This window comes from Dermacentor albipictus, chromosome 5, assembly GCF_038994185.2.
Source record: "Dermacentor albipictus isolate Rhodes 1998 colony chromosome 5, USDA_Dalb.pri_finalv2, whole genome shotgun sequence".
Taxonomy (NCBI): domain Eukaryota; kingdom Metazoa; phylum Arthropoda; class Arachnida; order Ixodida; family Ixodidae; genus Dermacentor; species Dermacentor albipictus.
Genome location: NC_091825.1, coordinates 140,998,112 through 141,021,706, shown reverse-complemented (window position 1 = coordinate 141,021,706; position 23,595 = coordinate 140,998,112). Strand labels below are relative to the sequence as shown.

The 23,595-nt window shown below is 45.2% G+C and overlaps 1 protein-coding gene and 1 long non-coding RNA gene across 3 annotated transcripts in view; both read right to left on the bottom strand.

The window, feature by feature from the left end:
• The window catches only part of LOC135908352 (uncharacterized), a 140,567-nt gene extending 138,979 nt beyond the window's left edge, over positions 1–1,588 (bottom strand). For both annotated transcript variants that reach the window (XR_010566294.1, XR_011514624.1), the window contains exon 1: positions 1,414–1,588. This is a non-coding gene — a long non-coding RNA (uncharacterized lncRNA). The remainder of the gene's footprint in view (positions 1–1,413) is intronic.
• A 3,661-nt stretch (positions 1,589–5,249) lies between these two features.
• Positions 5,250–23,595, bottom strand: part of LOC135908353 (NAD(P) transhydrogenase, mitochondrial-like) — a 33,051-nt gene continuing 14,705 nt past the window's right edge. Inside the window, exons 6-16 of the mRNA XM_065440112.2 lie at positions 22,998–23,202; positions 21,048–21,281; positions 20,703–20,792; positions 19,429–19,698; positions 15,666–15,911; positions 12,502–12,747; positions 11,583–11,771; positions 10,300–10,451; positions 9,453–9,717; positions 7,268–7,479; positions 5,250–5,846 (exon numbers count right to left, since the gene is read on the bottom strand). Of these exons, the coding sequence (XP_065296184.1) occupies positions 5,697–5,846; positions 7,268–7,479; positions 9,453–9,717; positions 10,300–10,451; positions 11,583–11,771; positions 12,502–12,747; positions 15,666–15,911; positions 19,429–19,698; positions 20,703–20,792; positions 21,048–21,281; positions 22,998–23,202 (2,259 nt within the window). The 3' untranslated portion in view covers positions 5,250–5,696. The remainder of the gene's footprint in view (positions 5,847–7,267; positions 7,480–9,452; positions 9,718–10,299; positions 10,452–11,582; positions 11,772–12,501; positions 12,748–15,665; positions 15,912–19,428; positions 19,699–20,702; positions 20,793–21,047; positions 21,282–22,997; positions 23,203–23,595) is intronic.

Genomic DNA, 23,595 nt, shown 5'->3' with positions numbered 1-23,595 from the left:
CCTTAGGCCACTAGGGTACATGCAACTGGGCACGTGACACAAGGTTATGGGAACTTTGTTGGTCAATTTCTCCAGAATGGGTGAGAGCCCGGATGGACAAGCAGAGCAAGAGCTAAGAAGCGACAATGGGGATCAAGGGCACACGAAACTTTGTCCTGGCTTTAGTTTCGGATGACACGGTAAATTTAAATTGGCAGATATTGATACGCGTGCCGTCATCGACAGCGGTCTTTGCGAAATCGCCTCATGCATAAGCCTTGCAGTAGACTAGTTGATTATTTTATTTTGCAGAGCGCTTTTATAATTATGACGATAACACACCCATGTAATCATTCCACTGGTGGTGTCGTCGAACGAATCGTTGCAAGCTGGAGGTTAAAAAAAAAATGCGCGTAAACTTTGCTTGTAAGACTTGGAGATCGACTTTAAAAGCGCACTACAGCCCTTACGTGTCCATCAGATCTTACAGCAGAAGTCTTGAAGACATTTACTATAAGCTGTACAGAAGACGTCTAATTTGGAGCGTAACTTAGCAATAGCAAGGCCAAGCTGGGTCAAGACGAGTCTGGAACGCTTGTAGCCGACCTTTGCTTCCGGGGAAGACGAAAGAAAATCCTATTTGTCCAGTTCTATTACATATTTAGAAAGAAAGAAACCATTGACATTAACCTTGACAACGACGCGAGCAGTCGAAAAGTTTCGTTTTCGCTCTACTCTTGCGCCGTCCGCGCTTTAGCGTTTCAGTAGTTTTGTTATGGCGTTGTGCTGCGCTGGTTTTGCCGACTCGCGAAACTCGCAGAAACTGCAAATAGGAGAAAATTCCACTTCCATGTGATATCGCGGTAGGCCTGAACGGTCCACGCCACTTGAGCAAAAGCAGCTGCAGCGGCGAATCCACCGCTCTGCCTTGGCTCGATTTCTCCGTGGCTGCGCGTTTGCGTTTTGTGCAGAACACTGTTCAGCCGTATGAATGGCGCCATTTTACTCACCAACAGCAGCAAAGGGCGGTGATGGCCTAAGCAACGTCATCACTCCCCGGTTAGGTGACGGGAGATTTGAATTGCGATAAAGGTATTCGGACCCATCAAATGCAATTTTCTCGTAAACTTTTCTTTGCACGAAACAAGCATTGCGAGGTTTCTTGAATGGTATTTAAACAGTGTACGTCGTTTTAATTAGTATTTGCCTTTATCGTCCCTTTAAGTCGACGCCGTATTTCTCAGCGCTCTCTAAAATCGCACTCCCGAAAGGGCAAACTGGAAACTGCCAAGCAGTTTGAAGTTACCGTGAGCATCCTGTTCTCCCTACGAATAGTCTGAAGCCATGTTTCACGCAAACTCATGAAATGATACGCCGGGAAATAAATTCCATGGAACCATACGCCGAGACGACGGCGTTGAGTGTTTGACTTACATTGCGGCACGCAGCAATAAGGCATGATGACTGCAGTTTTCGTTGGACACCACAAGTAGGATTCACATTTAAGAGATCTTAAATTGATGCATAAATGGCAGATAAAAGGCGCAGGAACTGCGAGCGTAAAGAGCCGCCATTCAACTAAAGAAATCCTGCAATGATGTATGCCCGTCAACTCGAAACCCTTCACAAACTAACTGATGTGAAGCATCACGTCTGCTAACTCCAACTGTTTTTGCAATATTGGCAAAGCGCGTTTGAGAACTTTGTAAACTACTTTCGAAAACTTTAAAACGTGTTTCACGACATTTCTTACTACTTACCGAGGTTTCCTTTCTTTATTCCAACCAATGCTTCCAACATTCAAACGAGAAATGTCGCATAGCCTCTCGTCTGCTCGGCTGCGCGTAACGCACTTCCGCAGCCGACGTCGTCTGCTCCGCAACTGTTCCGCCGCGCTTTGGATGGCATAGTCACGCGTCGCCCCTGCCGCCTCCGGGATTTCGAGAAGGTAACATTAAGGTCCCTAGATAAAACGAGTTACACTCGTTTTATGCAGGGACTTTGATAACATATGTCATGGCAATCTCAGAGGCCCCAGCACGTGATCTAGGTTGCAGGCGTGCGCCATAAGCGGCGCTCTATTTCGCGGTAGAGTTACTGTATATACTCCCCATATACAGTAACTCCATTTGGCGGAGACGAGGAAGGGGGGGCACGGAACCGGGTTTATCGGACCACACGACAGGCATTTATAGTCAAGGAGGCATGTATAGGTCAGCAAAGACGGGAACACAAAATACGAGTGACGACGGCGCGCCTTGAAGTTTACGCGTCAGCTCGCCGTGACGTGAATTTTTTGGCGGCCTCTTCCTCGGGCCAAGTTATTTTGTTATCGGTAGATATGGACTAAGTTGCATTCTAAAATAGCCAAAGATTAACTTCGAAAGTTTCAATATCTTTTACTGAGCCCCACAACAGCCCAAACAACAATAAATACTTTGAAATCCGAGAAGTCTTCGGACGTAACATGCACCAGGGGTGGGGATTCGGTCTACATTCGGCCTACTACAACGAAATTAACGAAAATAGAGTTTTAAAATAATTAAATCGAGGGTTTTAACGCCCCAAAACTGTACAGAGCGTCAATTATGAGGGACGTCGTAGTGGAGACATTTTTGACCATCTGGGTATCCTTAATGGGAACCTCCTATCAAACTACAGCCACCGGGGCCAGGAATCGAACCGGCGACCTCATACGCAGCAAGTGAACACCATAGCCACTCAGCGTCCGCGGCGGGTATGCGTTTACAGAATACTGTATCTTTGTCTAAACCAGAGCTGCGGAGTGCAGCGGTAGAGCCTTTTTTTCGTACCCGCTCCATTCCGAAGAGTAGAGATAACCGTAATTCCACTCCTTTTCGACTCCTTGGAATGGCGAGGGTTGGACCGTTCTCATTCCAAGAGTGGCTAAGCTGGTGCAACCCATTCCTTAAATTCCAGCAATTTTGAAAAGCTTTCTTTATAATTTACTGCTTGCGCTATATACAGAGCGTCCCAGCTAACTTTAGCCAGTGTTTAAGAATATGCGAATGCCACTCAGCTGGTTAGAACCAAGGTAATGTTTCCAGTCGCTTAGAGGTACTCAAATTATTTTTTTTTAAATTCCGCTGAATTACATAATTAGCCCTACTTAATTAACCAACTTCTCTAATATTATACTTACATGAAAAGTGTCACTGAGAAAATTGTAGAGCAACACGAAAAACTCCCGATACAGCTTTCCGTTGCACAATATATACGTGCTATAACAGAAGTGTTTTTCCGAGTGTGAAAGAAGCCCGCAAATGCACGCAAAATTGCGCGCGACTGGCCGCTCGAGCTACTTTGCGTGTATTCGCGCGCTTCTTTCACGCTCGGAAAAACACTATTATGAAGCCCGTATTGAGCAACAGAAAGCTGTATCGGGAGTTTTTCATGTTGCTCTACAATTTCCTTTGTTACCCACGATGGTGTTTTCGTCCCCCAACGCTTGGATGCGGCTTGCGTCCTCTAACCTAAAAGCTATCTCTAGCGCGCGCAGTCCAAATATACGGCGTCCAACCTACACCCGTCTGCGCCGGCGTATCCGACGTACTTTCGACGCCATGACGGCGCCTTCTAGATGGGTCGCCACGGTATGCCCTCGAGAGTGCTAAAGCCTCCGGTCTCTCGGCGGACGCCTTTGGCTTGTCATAGTTTTGACGACGTTCAGCTACAGCTCTTCAAAACCCACGCTGAAGTGCCTAAAAATTGTAAAGCCTACAAACCGAGTCTGTGTGTGAAGCGCGAAAGGCAACGCGAAACTGAAAGCGTTTTGATCAGCGCGACGTTCGGCGCGGCAACGGCGATAACCCGCCTTCGGCAACGTTTTAGGGCGTCTCGACAGCGCGGTCGTTAACTGCCGCTTTTATGGAGGGCGAACCTCGCAACGGCCGCACAACTGCGGGCGTCCAGCGCACGCCCGTTACTGCTACTTCGCAAAACTGTCAGCGCCGGGTACAGGAAGATACGACGTTTGCCCGACGGGCCTTGTAGACCACCTTACAAATTCATGTCCATTCACCTGAGAATGCTGCACTTTGCCTGCAGCCACGTGGTTGAAATTACTTAAAATTAAAGAATTAGCTTTGAAAGACTGCTAGGCCACCTAGCCCAAAGCTCAAAACTAACACTTCAAAATAATGTATATTGGTGCCAACCCTTTGCATATCAATGGCAACTTTTGGGTTGCCATTACTATATGCATTTTGTAACCGTATTCCAAGCCTTGTACATGTGCAAAACTAACTTCAACAACACGCACTTCTACGAGTTAAGCATCAAACTTTGTTCCCCTAATATGCACTCAAAAACTCCATACGGAAGTCTGCCTTTTTGACAATATCCCTGTGTAGAATAACTACAAGGGCGGACCCGTATAGTCCTCTGGAACATTTTGTTTCCTTTTCTGGTCTATATCTAACCTTGCATGCACACGGAGCCAGGGTAAGAGTGGACACTGCACGCTCAAATTTGCCAGTGCATTAATTTCTTTGCGCAACCAACTTGATCCAAACATACCATTATTTAGGAACACTGCTCATTTGATAAAAACCGCCGTTCTGCATGTTATGCCCGTTCCATGCAAGTTGTTTTGCAAGGTGGCCATAGTGTTCTAAGAAATATGGCAAGAAATTGGTAGTAAACACTGCTAAAAATGCAGTCTTACACTAGCCAATGATGGTAAAGTTTTGGTTGCTCTCATTTTCAATGAGATGCGGACCTGAATGAAAACTCTGGTCCCGGCTTTTCCTCTATTCTGTTTCTATCTCTGATCTAGGCCACCTGGAAATTTCATCGTGCAAAAGGCCTCACGGATGAGACTATATGAACCAGAATAACGCCTTCCAAATTAAGATTGCTTGAGGACAAACAAGTCTGCAAACCCACAACAAGCATCAAGTGAAAGTTTTTACCAGTGACTTTAAAAAAAAGAGATGTTGAATCCTCATACACATGCAATCCAATCAGTGATGCTGAACCAGTGATGCCCATAAGACTGATTACAGCAAACCATTGATTTTGTAGTGTCTAGCAAATTCCTTTCATTAAATAACAAGTAAAATGCTTTGGGGATCAGCCAACACAACATGCTAAACTTATGCAGAAGCCCTAACTACATGTCATGAGACATGACGTGGTCCACCTGCAACTGTAAGAATCTTCAATATCAGTAAGGATCGTCCAGTCTGAACACACTCAAGACACCAGCCTGCTACTAAGACCAGAAAAATGCACTCAAGTTTCATCCCTTATTCCATCACTTCGTTTATTGTAAATATGTCGAAGCTCGCAACTCAAACAGCGAGCAGATCCGACATCAGTGAAAAATAGATTTGAATGATTCGCTGACCAGGCTGACCAGCCTTGTGAAGCAATGATGGCATCACAATAACTCCAAGCTCATTTCATGACTTCCGCACTTTTCTAAGCAAAACAAAGTTCCTCATAAAAATCCTATAAAGTACAAAAACGTCTGTAAAAAAGACAATGTCATATACAGCTCGAAAAAAATGCAGTGATCAGGTACATCTACCTTAATTCTATTTTCTTTTCTTTCGGGTCTCTTTTCATATGTCCTGCTGATATTGCAATGGCACAATCTGATTCGAACTGCGTACTGCTGGGTTCTTACAAAAGCAAAATAAACAAATCACTTATGAAAATTTGCCATTCACAGGCATAGCCTTAAGTTCAGATCAAGATTGGAAAGTTGCTTGAACTTTCTGGAGCAGAGCATCGCATGTCTTCTTTGCGTCTCCAAGAAGCATGTTTGTGTTCTCCTTGTAGAAGATTGGGTTGTCGACGGCTGCGTAGCCCACACCTAGACTCCTCTTCATAACAATCACCTATGTGAAGGAGAAAAAAGATATATACAGTAATCAAAGAGTGTTTAGTAAATGTGGTGCTTGCACTTTTATACTATAGTCAAACCTTGATACAGTGAAGTTGTATTTGCAGTGAAAAACTTTGGTAATTCGAGGTGATAAGGTTTCAGCAAGAAATACAACTTCACAATTTCCCACAGCATTCCTGGTGGATAGTATCTGCTAGTAAGCACAGATAACCAAATGGCAAGATGGTCGCGGCATATTAGTGAGGTTATGAGTGCTGGCGCGTGCGGTACAGATCGTGCAGAGAGCAATGCATCGACCTGGCTCACGGTGTCCGAGGTTTGCGTGTTGCGTTGCGCGGTGCCGTGAATATTGGTCGCCGTGGCTGATCACGCTTAGTGCCCGCAGCTGGCACCCACAAATGTTTAAAAAAGTAATACGGATATGTTGTACAGAGCAAAAATAAGGAAGCCATAGTTTTGCCAGAAAGGCAATGCGTTGAGGGTGATAACAAAGAGACAACTACATGAAGTAAGGTTAGCAGTTATATTGGTGGTACGCGCGCTCAGGGAAGCTTAGCAGATCTCATTCGATGACCACGAACTCGCTGTCGTAAGGTGAGCAACAACATGTCTTGAAAACTTGAGATTACACGACCGCCAGCGCTGGAGGAGTAGGAAGCCAATGTGCATCAAGGCACCAACTGTCTCAACTCTGCCTCTGCACTTGTCGCGGAGAGATCATTTCCAAGATACATGTACGGTGTGTGGCCCACATATGGGCGCGTGGCAGACAGGCACCTTGTTCCTACCCCTCCACCCAGCCCCGAACCACGTGCTTGATCACGTTACCACGTGTTCACTGCCTCCACATGCCTCTTGCACTGAAGGAATTGTCACCTCTCGTGTTTCTCCGAGCACTGCGAGATCCCGCATGCACTGCAGTCTCCGTAAATTTACAAATGCGACAAATGGCGCAGCGGTGTTTTCATGTCATGGTGTGCGAGCTTTGACAGCATTTTTGGCACACTAACATTTTTAGCGGAAGGACGCTTGAAATAAATTTTGCCTAAATAAATTTTTATAGCTTTTTGCTAGGTTTACTAGCCATGTCGAACAAAATGAATGGCATAAAGGCTAACATGTTAGCACATAGCAACAAGGGGATGCCCAACAATGACGATGATGGACACTAACTCTGCATAAGTTTCCATTTTGTGTAGGCATACCTACAGGTTCTTTTTGCTAATTATGACAACTGGAGGCATGCTAATTTGTTATAAGAATAAGATGCAGATTATGATATGAGTTTACATAATATTGTTCCTTTGAACCCATACAAATTGAAATTGCACTGCGCATTAGAATTGGGTAAATATGGAATGCACACAGGGTCGTGAAGGCCCTGACATCCAGGAAAAGGTCTAGCCACTATACCTTCTTAGAGTTCCAGACTCTCAAAACTGGCATTCCAGCGATTATAGAGTTCGGGTCCTCCTCAGCTGCAGAATTGACGGTGTCATTAGCACCGATGACCAGGACAAGGTCTGTCTTGGGAAAGTCTTCGTTGATCTCGTCCATTTCCAAGACAATATCATAGGGCACACCAGCTTCGGCCAGAAGGACATTCAACTGACCTGGCATGCGGCCTGCATAAACACGCATATTTAATATCGGCACATCATGAGCAACAGTATAAGTGACAGCACATCAATGCAAAATCATAACGAGCCTGCCCCCAAGGGTGGACAGTGGACTCGCACTAAAGACGGAATTGTTACAAGTATAGCGCACGACATGGATCGGCAACACGAAAGTATGCGGCATATAAGCACACCACAGATTAAGACGTTCGTTTCCCAGTTCAGTGTCACTTGGTCACATCACACTTAATGTGCAGAATCAGTCACAATAACATCGACCGATGTTTAGGACATGCCTGATAATTCGGATGCCTTCACGGCACAGCCAAGTACCCCATAGAGATTAATGTACAGTAGAGTTCCGTTGACTTGACTCGGGTTAATTTGGTCTTTTTGGTTAAATCAATCTCTGCCAAAGGTACCCATGCAGGGGCCCATGCATTTCTATGAGCTTGAACTTATGCTATTTTGATCCTAAAATTGGCCTTCATTGGATAATTTGCACTTGACCAATCCGCACGCATGCACTTAACCCCTGTAGTGACCCCAATAGCGACCCTTTTGTGGCAGCGTCTGTCTCGGTGGAGCTCATGGGACAATGAATGTGTTAAACACATGTTATTTCTCACTGAAGACGCCTATTTTCAGTCTCCCCTGGGAAGATTTTCAAGCAATAACCATAGCTCACAACGTCCAATTGCGGCATTTACATGATTCTAACACAGGCCAACTCCCCCTTTTTTTTCCCGCGAGAAAAATTGGGCTGAAAATTGCCTGTTTAATGCAATTGGTCAATACCAAAAAAAAAAAGAACGTCTCTGCAGCATTTGTATGCTTAGGGCATAACACAGACACATTGCAGCGAGGTTTACTTTAGAAAAACCAGCCGCCAATTTGCAACAGATATTTAGACCTTTTTTCTTGCTCAATAATTGGGTGCGCTTTACATTTCTACTTTGCTTAGGAGCCTTAATGTGATTTCTATGTTAGTTTTCTACTTTGGACACATAGTAAGTAGGCACACGGGTATTCACTGGTATTTTAGAAAAATGATTATTGTACATCTAAATGGATAATTAAAAAAAGTATCAGGAGAATACCGCCACATGAATTGGCAATTTAGTTTAAAAATTTTTTCTGCATCTTGTTTAATTCGACCTGCCGGATAATTTGATCAATTTTGTCAGTCCCGTCAAGGTCGAATGAAGAGAAGTCCACTGTGCTTCATTGTGGCAAGACTTTCGTTGTCTCGGACTTTTGTAATCACGGGGTTCAACTGTATATGCTTTATTTATTCCTTTGCCCTTTCTTATGTTTTCAACTCATTATAAAAAATATTTGTGCTCAACTTAGCTACAATAACTGCACATCGTCACTAAATGAAATGCTGAACGTGCCAACAAACAGCTGGCCCGGCAAGCGAAAGCAGCATGGCCACAGCACAATGTTCACACTTTTCACATGTCAACCACAGCCTACCCTTGGCAAAGATATCGAGGTACTACCATAAACACTCTAATATACTCCTGCTTCAGGAACTCTCTGCGGAGCCTTAAAGGCTAGGGTTCACGCCAGCCAATTGGTAACAAAAGCCTGTAGCATGCTCAAATGAAGGGAAGAAGGCATGCCTATTATACTCTACTGATCTCCCATTCAGCCAACTTGGCACAGAGGGAAATCTGAGCTGGACAGAGGAGAAGCCCTTCTTCAGGTTCTCCATGCCAGTCAGCTGATGCGATCCGTAGATTTTGCTGTACTGCGCGAAGTTGGATATATGGAAGTACAACCTTGCTCCAGGTTCCAACTTGCACCCTGATGATACTCGTGCCAGGCGCCAACAACAGAATCTTCATGCAGGGAGGAAGGCCCATAACTGTCACTTAAACAATTTCTGGCCTTCTTAGATCTCTCGTTTTGATGTCACTCCATTAAAAGTTCTGGCCAAATGCCAAGGTGTGTGGATCAGGCTCAAGACTCACCAGCAACAGGGTGAATGCCAAAGCGCACATTCTTGCCAGCTGCCTGCAGAGTCTTTACCATCTCGGCCAGTGGGTACTGGGCCTTGGCAACACAGAGGCCATATCCTGGCGTGATGATGATGTCCTTGGCATCACGGATCATAGCTACAGCCTCATCGACATTGCACTCTGTGTGAGTGCCTGTAATGGCCATCGGCTTGCCTCCACCAGTGCTTGAGGTGCCATAGCCGCCGAGAATGACATTTGGAAGTGATCGGTTCATAGCCTGCGCCGCAAGATGACGACAGTTAAAGAGACAGCCCTTGGTAAGTGATGCAGTCGTGCACAAACACCACAAAACAGGAACTGAAGCCCTATTTATAAAGACACTCACTGGCAAGACGTTATCATTTAGAGGTGCAAACATTCATAACTATTTAACTCACTGATGCACAAAAATGTGGCATTAATAAATTTTTATAACAATTTTTGCCTGCAAGCCCAACATCATTAAAGCTACTGATCGGTTGAAGATTGATTTAATGATTGATGAGGTCCTAAAGCAACACATGTACTTCGAGAGATGCTGTAGTAAATGGCTTCAAATTATTTTGACCACCTAAGGTTGTTTAACGTAAGTACAAAGCACGGTACATAAACATTTTTGCATTTTTCCCTATTAGAATGTAATTGCTGCAGTCAAGAATTGCACTCAGGACCTTGTATTCAGCAGCAGAATGAGGGGCTCAACCATGTGTGTTATGTAAAGCTACTGTTAGAAACACGTAAAAATGCACAGTGCAGCTGAACAATGAGGCCAAACAATTTCCAAGAAATGTAAAGGTATTAAATACATGAACGCACTGACCTTGCACATAATGTAGGATAGGATGGCGCCAGACGAACCAATGAGGGCACCCACAATGGTCATGAGATTGTTGTTGAGCATGAAGCCTTCGGCGCAGAGCGCCCAGCCAGAGTAACTGTTTAGCACAGTGATCACCACAGGCATGTCAGCACCTGGAAAGCAATGCACACATGACAAAATGTAATGCCTTCTTATGAATTTTGCATAGTTGGTAAGGATTCATAATGCAAAGAAGGGGTAAAGCATGCAGACACGGACACAAGAGAAGTGGACAGCACGAACGCCGTGTTGTCCACTTCTCTCGTGTCCGTGTCTGCAAGCCTTACCCCTTTTTTTTGCATTATGAAGTTTATTGACCATGGTTCTGGACCGATAATATGGTTTGGCCATTGATGCTACGCAGTTATATTTCCGTACTTTATGACAACTCCCTGCATAGGAACTTCATACTTCAATAGCAACATACGGAAAGGGGGAGAGAAATATAGAGACTATAGATTTCTAAAGACAGACTGTGCTAAGACAGATTGTTTCCCACATCCAATAGCTTTATCATATTTCTGATAAACTGACCTTGATGCAAGACCAATTTTTAAGGTCTCTTGGGGCTTCCTTAATAAAAGGAAGTCCAATGCAAATAGTAAAATGGTCAAATCAAGCAGAACCTTTATGTTGTGAGCAATGGCCCCTGTGGGTGCTAGCTTGGGGTGTACATTATAAATGAAAATATGAACAAGGCACTAGACTTAAAGGGTTGCATGACAACACAAACCTTCCACAGCTACTTTGATGGTAGAACCTGCTTACATGCAAAAAGTTCCAACAGCCATAACTGTTATGCAATTTCACAACTAACAGGATATCCACAAAAGTAATCTGAACTGGCTGTCCCATGATTATGCTGTAGCAGCATTCATATATACGCAAAACAGGAGGAGGGGGTGAAAAAACACGGCAGAATCCATCTACAATGACTGTCTGCCAAAGTACTATGACTGTCTGCCCCCCCGGGCCCGCGAGCCAGGCATGTGCATTGGTGTCATGACAGCACAACGGTGGATGTGCTTTTCCCTTCTACCGTCACATGTATTTGATACCCCTTCTGAACTGTTGGCCCAGTGCCAAGAATAGGTGTTTGCTTACCATACTGCAGGGCCAGGTTCAATTCCTTGTTGGAGCTATACTTTCTGCATTCTTTTTATGCGGCCACCATATTAAGGCCAAAGTGCAGTAGGATAGCCAAATAAATGCTCTTGCATTTAAAACAAAGCACTAAGGCATACCTCCAATGGCTGAAGTGAGCGTGAATCCCATGAGCGTGGAAAGAGCCGCAGTGGTTCCAAGGCAGCCGAGGCCAGCAGTGAGACTGTCGTCCATGAAGTAGTAGGCCATGGCACCAATGTTGGCTGCCAGGAGACCACTGTTGAGCACGTGACGGCCAGGAAGCAGAAGGGGAGCAGAGTTCAGAAGCCCTGCACATAGATGTGACTCGGTGCTTGGACAACATCAGGCCCTAGCCCCGTGACAGGCAATGCAGGTGACCACAGAGGAAACAATAGGCTACTTTTGACTACCCCTTGACTTTCAATGCTTATATTATTCATTTATTTTATCCTGACAATACACTGCATTTCACAATTGTCATGGCACTAAAGCTAAAGGCAAAGAAGTATGCTTGAATTATCGCCTAGTGCCATAGCAACACAGAGCATAGCCACAAATCCTGAAAATGCAACTTAAACATTATACATGGCCAACTATACACAGCACCTTGCATAAAATAAAACACCATGCAGGTACCTCTAACTTGCACTGAAACATAGGCACGAAAGCTTAACTGACACATAATCATTTATATTGAGGATAACTGGTGTTGTTCTGATTTAGCTGGCTGAATGCTTGAAGAACATTCTGGCATTGTCCGAACAGGGGATGACACAGGGCACAGCCCCTTCTTGTGGGCATAGGAATGCGTCTGCTTTAATGTCGGTGGATCAAATGCTAACATAGCAACAAGCACAAACCCCTACAAACGAAGACCAGAACCAGCCAATGCTGCTCCCGAAATGTCTATGAATGCTTAGTTACAGCTATGAAAGTCAGGATGCATGATATGGCATCTGCCAATGTTTGTTATTTGCAAGGGCTGTTTTAGAAGTCTTTCAGTTTCCATTTTTTTTCTACCCAATGCTCCAAACATACCCTGAAGCTTTCCATAGGCAACAAGAGAACCGCTGAAGGTGACACCACCGATGTAGGTGCCCAGAAAGAGAGCCGTCTTGATAACATTTGCTGCGTCATCAGTTGCAAAGGTAGGGTAGTCCACCATGTATGTGGCAAGGCAGGTGAGCACAGCTGCCAGACCCACTAAGCTGTGGAAGGCTGCCACTAGCTGCGGAAGGTCAGTGATCTCAATCTTCTTGGCCACCAGCAGGCCAATACCAGCACCTGTTGGCCACAGGGAAAGTAAGAATCTCCCATTAGGATGTCATTAATGTGGTAAAAGCATGGTGAATCACAAGTTTAGCACAACATGGACAAATACAATTGAACCTGTTTGTATTGTGGGGTTCTCATCCGTAATCTTGGGACAAAGAAATGACAACACAGTAATGCAAGCGATCACAAGGGCATTTATTGCATCTTTCATAGACTAATGCCTGCTAGCCGAGTTACTATTCACAAAACATGCCGATGGCTGCGCAACAAATCGCTGAAGTCCAAGTCACCGCGACCGGATAACGAGCGAATATGTTTGCCCTATGCTGGACACCAACGCCTGGTCATTCGCGCATACGGCCATGCATTCGAACGATTGTGTTCGTCTGTTCCAGGGTAGGCCTTGCGACACGGTCTCGCAGAAGCATGGATTGGCGCACGCGCAGAACGTCCACGCCGCTGGCGGACCCGAGCCAAAGAGCAAAAGCCTTCTCATTTTTGCGCGCAAGTAACCCTGCCGTTAGGTGGCGTTCGTTGAGCAACACTCGCGCCATCTTTCGTGCTACCCTGCAAGCATACCGACTGCCGCAGTAAAGCCACGTGGCGAAGCCGGATTACAGGAGGCGGGAGCTATGCCAGAAAACAACATATCAGGGGACGCATGAGAGTCACACATCCCCCCAGTATCCAACATGGATATTTTGAATTATTGTACATACTGATAACACAAGTGTTCACTTGAGAATCACACACAAATGTATAGGATAGGATGGTTGTGGCTTTATACAGAACTCAATGTGCCAACAAATTTGAAAGTTACATTAATTATAAGCCAACCGAGTAGGTTTATTAAATGCAATACCAGTACACCTACTTGAAGATCTAATAAACCTACTTGGTTGGCATTGGTTTAATTATTATAAAATTTCAAGTTTTCCACTACCAGACTTATTTCAGTATAATAATCACTTTCAGGGAAACTGATTATGTGCTTAATAAATCACGAATACATGCAGTATTATTAGGTGGCGGCTGTGTATGGCGCGGCGGTGCAGGCCCTATAATGAAGGTGATCTGTGATGGGGTGGAGTGCTGACAGCTTAGTGTGCACTGTGTTCTCGCAACTGAGTTCGCGTTAAAGCGAGAGGCAGCCCACTGGTCAATTCGCTTGCTGTTGCTGCCATGCTTCCTCACGTCATTGTTTCGGGTAGCAAGTTTCTGCGGTCATCAAGTGAGGTGTGTTCGCATTAGCTTGTGCGTGTGTGATGCCATGTTTGTTAATATAGTCAGTAAGCCAATGTTTACAAGTTTATATGGCCGATAAAACTACTATCCTTACTTTATATAGCTGTCTAATAATTTGCTATCACAATCAGTGCTTCGCCTTTCGCATAAAACTGCAACTTTTCTTTCTTTATATTAGGGCAATATAAAACATGGTGGCATTGGTTTAGCCATTCGATTATCTAGATTCATAGCCTCTAGAAAAGGAGCAATTTGAACAGTTATGTATGTAATTAAACAAGCTGTGTTAACTTTTTCTTTATCTACCTTAGGTGGCCAAAGCAACTAAGCAGTTTTCCACCTCTTCTTGACATTATCCAGCTGAGCAATGAAATTTTAAATGAACAAGCTCTTGTGACAGCTATGTGAACAAATACTATTCACATTCGAAGGCTCGCTGAGAGTGAAACTGACTCAGTAAAAGAATGCCTGAAAGCACCGTCACTGTTTGTGCACGCTCCGCATGTGACGGCAGCGTAGCACATGGTGCGTCATCTTCTGACACGGTGTCATCGTCCGGCGGTGCAGCAGAAACCTGACGAAATCTCGCCGTCGTCGAGTTCTGCGCATGTCAGTACAGCAGTGTCAGCATCTGTGAAACTGTCAAATGAGACGGTGTCCGGAATTGCAATGCAACCACTGCGCAGGTCTCGGCAGAACATTTTCCGCGTCAGTAGGGAGCACATCGGAAGGCGACAAATCTTGGGCCTCCCGGCACCTGCTTGCCGGCATTCCCCAGTGAAGTCTGCGCGGGCACTGTCGGCGCCATTAGACACTTGACGCGATGTTTCCGTATGCCGCGGTGGATCACCGAAACCTCAACACAGCAAACAAAGCAAACACCACCGTGCCGACACCAGTTGCACAAACGGAAAACGTGGCTTGCTCGCAGTGTCGTGCGCGAAGAAACAAATCAGCTGCTGGATTGTCTTAACATGGCTTACTAAGCTGAAACCGGAACTCATGTAGAGCCACTTTATCGAACCAGGCAGAAATGATGATGATGAGCGGAGATTTCTAGTAGCGCCACTTCGTGGGCTCGCAAGGGGGCTCTGTTCAAAACAAAAATGTCGTTCAGGAAGCCGAACTATACGCCGGTCATAGTCGGTGCATGATGCTCTCGATCGAGTTGGCTCAAGGAGTGTCCAGAAATCAGACGAGAGGTTGCAACGTGTCCAACTTTCGTCATTTGTTATACATTATGGTCTATGGGGAGAATGGCGGTGCCGTGAAGCTGACCGAATAATCGGGCATGTCCGAATTTTTGGAGTCCGGAAAATCGGTCGGCGACTGTACAGATCTGCTCATAAGAACCTTGAATGCCCTGATGAAAAACACTGCTTTCACTCAACAGTGGACACATATGACATGATACGACAATCACGCTGGCCACAGAATGAGTTGTTCAGTACCTTACAAACTTTCTTTTCTAGAACTAACCAACACCAAATAAGTAGCCAGCGAATCTTGCAAGCATTCAGAACAAAGTCCAAATTTCCTTAAAGTAAGCCAAACTGGTCGCCCTGCCACAAAACACTGGGTTATCGCATGATAGTTGATTTGTATGACATAATAATACAACCGTGCTGGCCACAGATCAAAGGCCATTCAGTACTCTGCAAACAAATCTTTCCAGTACTCACCTGCACCCATGCAGGCCACCACCTGAGTGGTCAGCTCTGGTGTGAGGTCCATGGCACCAAGAGTGGCCGCTATTCCTCCCGACACACCCACCATGCCCAGAGCGTTCCCTAGACGGCTCGTCTTCTGTGAGGACAAGCCTGCTAGGGCACCGACACAGCAGAGAGACGAGCCCAAGTACATCATCTGCTCCAAGTCCGTGCAGCCCTGGGATACAGCCGTACCGTATGCACCCAGGAATGCCAACGCTAGAAAAAAGCAGAAGTATACCGCACAGTGAGTTATGGGGCCGAAGGCCTACGAAATGTAGGGTTGACATGCTTGTGGCAACGAAGAAAACGGCAACACACGACCTAGCCGAAATACTTACATGAAATGGCTCCTTATTGAAGACAGTGCCTCCAATAATCACGGAAGCCAAGGAAATAATAAAATAAACCAAGGAAGTGACACCTGCCTTGGCAGTGTCCTGGAATGCGGGCAATCAGACTTTAGATCTTAAGAAAGGGTGGACTGAAGCCAGATATAGTAGCTGAAAACACCTGTTGGTTGGCAAACAATAAGTTTGCAGAGTCATTGCTGCAGCTCCTGCATGATGCAGAGTTATAAGCTTTTATTTTATTTTATTTCCCATATGCCTTTGCAGCAAGTCCTCCTGAAATAAAAAAGTTATACTCGCAATGCAAAGGTATCGAGTGAATGTTTGCCTATGCTAAACAACTAGGCCCAAGTCGTTCGCAGGTGCAGCCCTGTGAATGGAAGCACGTCAAAACGATCCTGTTCACTCAAGCTGGTGCCACGCTCTGTAGCCAAATGGGAAGCCTTACAAGGTCAGTCACACAAAGCACACCAACAAGCATGTGGTTGGCCAACATGCACCAACACTGTGCAGCCCAAGAGGAGGCAGCAACTTCTTCTTTTGCCCGAACCTATCCATGCCATCAGGTGGCACTAATTTAGCAGTGCTTGCGCGATCTCTTGCAACTGTATAACTGGCCAGTGCCATTGTGTGTCATACGTAAAAGCTGAATGACAGGAAATGCGAGAGTCTTGCAACCCGATAACAAATATGCCACAGTGTTAAAGGACATTGCTAACCACTTGCTGAGGACATTTTATTAAGTAAGATCACCCAAGTTTGACTGCTGCTTGAACAATAACACGGAGAATGGTGTTGACTGGTTCAAGATCTTTTGGGGATAGCATTCTTTTTCTGGTTACCATTCTTAGGGTACTTCATGCACTTTCCAGGGGCAATGCATCTAACTAATGTACCTATGTTTGTATCTAACTGTTTTGCTGCCTACCGTATTTACACGATTGTAAGTCGACCTATTCTTTTAAGTTTGAAAATCTGAAGTGGGGGAGGGGTTGACTTACAATCGAAACCAAAACATGGCACCACCAGAAAAGCGAGACCAACAAGATATCAGGGGAGCTACAACGTAGTTACAATTTTATGTTTGCTCTATGGCCCTACCCATAGTTTTTGCTATCCCACACATTCGTTCATTTTTCGGAAGGGTTTTTCAACATTCTTTAGGGTTTTACAGTGAACACAACACTCATGGGGGGTGTCGATAGTCGATGGAAGTTCTGCTGTTCCATTCACGTACACCCCCAGAATGGCGGTGCTTGAAGCGAGTGTCGATAGTTCATGGAAGAGCAGATGCCGCTCACGTGTTTCTATTTCCCTGTAGCTCTTAGTTTGACGCGTTTGACTCAACTGCCGGCTACGTGCTACTTCCATGCTTCCTCTGTTATCATGAGTGCTCCAGGCCCACTAAACATTCGGCCCTCGTAAACAGCAGCATTCAAGACGGCTCCCTTGCTTTATGCCGAAGAAACAAATCACTGTGCAGCGGGCCGCAAGTTCGATGTTTCTGAACGGTTAGTGCGAGAGTGGCGACTGCAGTGAAGCAGAAATTTCACCTGTGACAGCAAGTAAAGAATTTCCCATAGGCCAAAGTCGGGACGCTTTCCAGAGCTGTAGGCCAAGCTTGCGGGGTACATCGCTGAAATGCGCGATCGGTCCCTGCTAGCTAAGTGTGACATGGTCATGAAACAAGCCCGGATCTCCGCCTTTTAAGGACGTGCTCCACCGTGAGTACAACGAATGGCTGGCGGCAGAAGGCCATGAACTTATGCCAACCGGACCTGTCAAAAGAGCCTCCCTGACGGCTGCGTGTGGTCGGGTGCATTCAGCGTGGGCTGCTGTTCCACAAGATGTAGTGCAGTCGTTTGCCAAATGTGGAATTTAGCTGCGTGACGACGCGCTGTGGGACCGTAGCAGCGATGACAATGGCAGCGCTAGTGAAGACGAGCAGTCCAGTGACCATGCCAGCTACTAATAAATTTGCATTATGAAATGCGCCCGAGGGTACATTATTTTTTTTTTTTTTTCATGTCACGCGATATGGGGGTGTCGACTTACATTCGGGTCAAGTTACATATGTGTAAATACGGTACATGGGTCACTGGGTGGTAGGTGGTTGAATGGCTAGAGCATCGGGCTGCTGTGCTCGGGTAACAGGGTTCAAAACCAACCAAGGGACCGACTTGAATCGCTGAGCTTGTGGCAATGTGTACATATGTGCTGCTTTTCAACAAACCTCTATCACGCTGACAAGGGTCACTCTTGATGTGGGACTGCGTAGGTACCACTGTTCGAAGAAACTACGATGCCGGCTTGAAGAACTGGGTATTTGCCAGTGAGTGTGTGCCACCCTTCAATGAACATCTGACACCAACTAGGGTACCTAAGCTTGGGCTACTGGATGTGCTGCTCTACAATGACAACAAAGATCCCTTAAATTTCTCTGATGCTTAGCAGAATCAAACCTACATCACATGGGCTCCTCAAGGACAGCAACCCGACACATTAGCAGGCTACACCACAAATGCACCGAGTATGTGCCACTGAGTGCGTGGAAAGCAAGGGAAAAATTCTCCGTGTTCAAAGGCACCAGCGCGCCACGCTTATCATCTTGGAGGCAATGCAAGAACTTCTCAGCAGAGCCACTAGATGGTGCAGCGTGTCCAAAATGAAGTGCAAAAGAGTAGCCCGGTTGCTGCATGATGTGTTTCTCAGCGTTCGCATGCACCAGCGCGACGCCTTTTGGAGGCCACGTGCAGCGGTGCTAGGTGTTGCTGAGCGTTTTCAGGAAAGCACGAAAGGGTAGTCCAGCTGCAGTACACACCTCATACATAACTCATTTCAATGGTGGCAATACATTGTGTCACTATATTGATTCAATGCTGGTGCATTACCGTTGACAGTCATGTTGCGACGGGTTCTGCGCAATTTTTTCTTAATAGTTATGGAAGTTGGCCACTCAATTCCATGCAAGCACCCATTTACAGCACCTGTAATGATTATCTTATGAAACAAACTTTGTTTCAAAAAGGAAACAGCCTTCATTCCCTCCATAACAGGACCTGTAACCTCTTGATGCCTGATAGCATGTAAAGTTCCCATTCTTTGTGGCTCGGCAGTAAAAGGTACAGTACTACTAAGTTTTGCACATAAAGTAGCAAGCTTGACTGGCCAGTCAAAATATTAACCAAAGAATGACAAATAATCAAGTTTGGAATTCTATGTGACAATCACACACCAACCGCAAAATCTATATGGTCTGAGAGTTCTTTTTTTATGGTTTGAGAGTGCCCTTATGTCGTTCAATACTTCACAGTATTTACATTATGTTACTGAAGCCACAACATGATGACACACACACACAGTATGTGCTACAAATTTTGACTTACCAGGTATGCCATAGAGATAGTTATGCTCCTTGGGGTCAGTCGGCCGACGGAACATGTCCAGCATGCGCTGGGTGACAAGGAAGCCACCAAATATGTTGATGGTCGAGATGAAGGCTGCACCGGCAGCCAATGCCTGCGGCACTGTCCCCGGCATGACACCGCCACCCATAAGCAGCAGACCACCCACTGCTGTGATACCAGAGACGGCGTTGGTCACGGACATCAGTGGCGAGTGAAGAGCGGGCGTAACACCCCATACTGTGTGGTAGCCTGCAAGGAGTGAGGAAAGCCCGGTACTGATCAAACGGTGCTAATAAACCATGATGCGTGATTTGGATGCCTCAGAACTTTTCACTGAGGCTTACTTGGCTTTAGAAAAGGAGACCACAAATGCAGACACTAGTAGTGAACAGGAAGATTTGTGAAAACATTCCCAGCCATTTCTTTTTTTTTTTTTTCAACGGCTGCATTAGCCAAGGTATAGCTTGCTTCATTGAAAGTTGAGTAAACGAAAGTCCAGACTAAGAAAGTCGCGCAATTTTAATATCTCGCAACTTTTTGCTAAGGAGTACTTGGCTTTAGAAAAGGTGTCCCCAAATGTGGAAACTGGAAATAAGAGGTTAAAATGTTTGCTAAACTCCTTTCATCCTTACATTCTCTTCGTCCTGTTTCCCTTGTGACCAAATAATGGAAAAGCTGGTCATTGCTGAAGCGAAGGTAATGTCAGTTTACAGTTGTACACAAGGCTGCCAAAATGAATTAGTGTGATAAACAACAAAATCTGAACTAACATCAATACTCAAAGTAAAATTACACCATGAATGAACGCAATGTGATATGCCCCAATGCCACTTAAATCCCTAACGCAGCTCCAAAGTGAAAAAAGAAGGCCAAGGTCCCTGGTTTGGAACACAGCAGTCCAGACATATTTAAGCACCCAGAACTGCTGCTACTAGCTTACTTCCTTTTATATTAAGGTTTAAACAGAACAGCAGTTGGATTTATTGATGGCTTTCAGCAGCTTACTTTTGTAACACTTTTTTTGCACTACTGGGGGCCTTTCACTCAAGTCCACTGATCTTTGAATGATGGGTAAGTGCTGCAAAAATCTGTCGAATTTCGGTGAAAATAGACACTGCAAAATAAAAAGCCCAAATATACATTACATACGAACATCCTTTCGCGTCCGAGGAACTTGTGTGACACAGAGTGCTTAGTACAGCATACCTACACAAACCAGAAATAAAGATGTTATGATGCATTGATCAACTTACCAACGATTCCTGACAAGCCAAATATTGTGGTCATAGTCGTGAAGGCCGGATTTGGGGAGATAACCCCAAGGCCCACAACAGTGCCAAGGCCTGAAGATAAAAACAAGGCAAACTTGATTACTAGGGGTTTCATGGAAAGGAATTTACTTGAGCACTGTGTTAACATGAAATATATGTTCACAGTGCACTGTGTTAGCGAAGCTAGCTTTGTGCTCAGAGTGGCTTCATGCTACGTTAAAGCGGATGACAATTCTTGTTCTTTTATAGCCAGGGCTACATATCTACATTAAAAAAGAGAATGCATCACAAACAGATAAGAAATGAACTCTTTGGCACAGAACCAACCTGCTGTGTAGACAAGGGACTTCTTGAGCGTTTCCTTAAAGTAGTCGGGAACTTCGGCCTCTTTCTGAGCAATACCAGATGGCTTGGCTGCAGTTACGACAGGTTTTGGGGGTGGCGGGGGTACAGCCGAAACTTTAGGTGGGGGCGGTGGCCAGAGAAGTGTTCCTTTCTGAAGCACTATAGAGCCACGAACGACCTCGTCGTTCAGGTCAATGTAGAAGTGGTCCTTGGAGCCTGCAAGGGATTCCAATGAGGAATAGCGTCTGGCGATGAGCAATGTACAACATTTTGCGAAGTTGTTGTCAGTGTGGCCTACTTAAAATAGTCTGTCACAGTGACTGCAACAGCCGGCACTATTTATTACACACATAGGTGCCACAGTTTCATAAAGTGACTGACAGCGGTCAAACAAGGAATGTCTTCCCTCGTTCAACCTCCCTCACTCAACCACTGTTCATTGCTTCAAGACCCCGTCTTCTTGAGAACCCGTTTTCTTTCGTGTTTCACAAAGTATTGCTCGCAGTAAGCAGCTGCAGTGCAGCACACACATCTCGCACATTATTTACTCTTGTATTCATCCAGCGTTCACATTTCTCTTGTGCATTATTTTATTCTCACTTTACCTTTGCTTCTGGAATTAATATTTCTCTTGCTTTTTTTCTGTATTTTCACATATTCTGGAGTGTGCCATGCTGGTGTTATGCGATTCACCCTTACAAAACACACACAGGCTGAGTAGTTTTAGAACTGAAGTGTTTTTTTTATTCGATGCTCACTAATTCAGAAAATTTGATAATTTAGACCTGCCCTCTTGTCCGGGCAAGGGTATACAATAATCAGTGGCATAAGACTCGTTAATTTGGAAGTATTTGGCCATGCACAAGTTAATTAAGATGACCCTCAGAGCGTGCCATGGACAAAGCGCTGGAAATGCGACACAAAAGAGCAAAAGTGGTGTTGGCATCCAACTAGAACCAAGTGGGGGAGTCCACGTTGCCATAGCCATCAGCCAGAACATTATGGGAATAATAGGAATGCTTTGTATCTCTTCATTCTTGCCTTTACCCCCAAGCGTAACACCACATCGGATGCGTGCCTTCAGAACTGTTTGGTTGCCATCTATGAATGCAGGTGCATTTGCAGCGATTGCAGAAAGCAGTGGTTTCGTTTTCAGTGCAAGGCCCGTGCAACGTCGCAAGGACAGCAGAAACCGTTGATGAGAAAAAGTGATTCTACCGAGACCTGCACACTGGTGTCAAGCTCATCAGCTACATTGTGATAAGAGGATCACTTGCTGAACAGCTCACTGACGACAAAGTAATCGGGATGTGAGCATGACATTAAAAAAAAACATGTCTACTCGGATGAAGACTCACTCATGTCTTAAGCTGCTGCCAGCGTTTATCAGTCATAAAATGCAGCTTCCTCTGATTCTGTGCAAAATCGAAATGAAGTTGCGGATTTGATTTGTAAATAAAAGCATGTTGATAAAGTGAGCATTTGTTCATTTTTTTCCCCGTGACATTTAATAATATGACATTCAGTTAACTTGGGCATTTTGTTTAGTGCCATGAAATCTGAAGTAGCGAAGTTTTACTCATGTGCAAGTACGTGTGTGTGCGTGCGTGCATTTGTATGTGATTGAAATCAAACAGCATGAAGGCCAGAAGGCCTAAGCACATCAGAATGAGACGGTGTGGCAGTAGTCTTTGAAGGGGCTAAGGTAACTTATTTCCACCTTTCGGAGGTTTGTGTATCCAAACTTTCCAATACAAAGGTATTTGCTACAAACCCTAGCCTAGGAACCTAGGAGACAATGACTGCACTGCTGCACATGTACTCCCGACAAGTTCAACGCACTCTGCCAAACAGCAGAGACTAACATAGGGGCCTTTAAAGAGTGGACATGTGTGCACATGATGCACAACAGAGAGCACGAGAAAAACTTGCCAATTGACAGGAGAAACTTGGAGATGTTGTTGGCGTACAATGTTGAGGACTGTGTTGGCATGCGACTTGGCAGGTCTGTGTAGCCAATGTGAATGACACCCTTGTGCACGTGCAGTTCTCCAGGCCTGGTGGTCTCAACATTGCCACCACTCTCTGCCGCCAAGTCCACAATGACCGATCCAGGTTTCATGGTTTCCACCATTTCCTAAAAAAATGCGTGTAATAGACAGAAAGCTAGCACTACTAATGTGTGTTTTTTTTCACCTGAGACAATATGCCTTCAATACACGTTCCCGATATACGTGTGGAAGAGATAGAGGTATGCATGCATTCTTTGCCAATGATGAAATCTAATTTAGATCAGCGATCCGCCTGTAGGAATGTGAGAATGAGGCAATTCTGAAAGCATCTCATCTTTATAGCGTAGCTCTTACGCACCCGTTCTTGCGTTGAGCGTTTGCGTCCCTCAACGTAACCGAGCAAATGAGCATGGCTAAGGTCTGAAGAGTGAATGCAGTGCGCAGTGGGCGATGAAAGATGGCGAGAGTGAAGAGAGCATGAGGAAGAAAGCAGAGAAGGAAAGCGCAGGAGGAGGGTG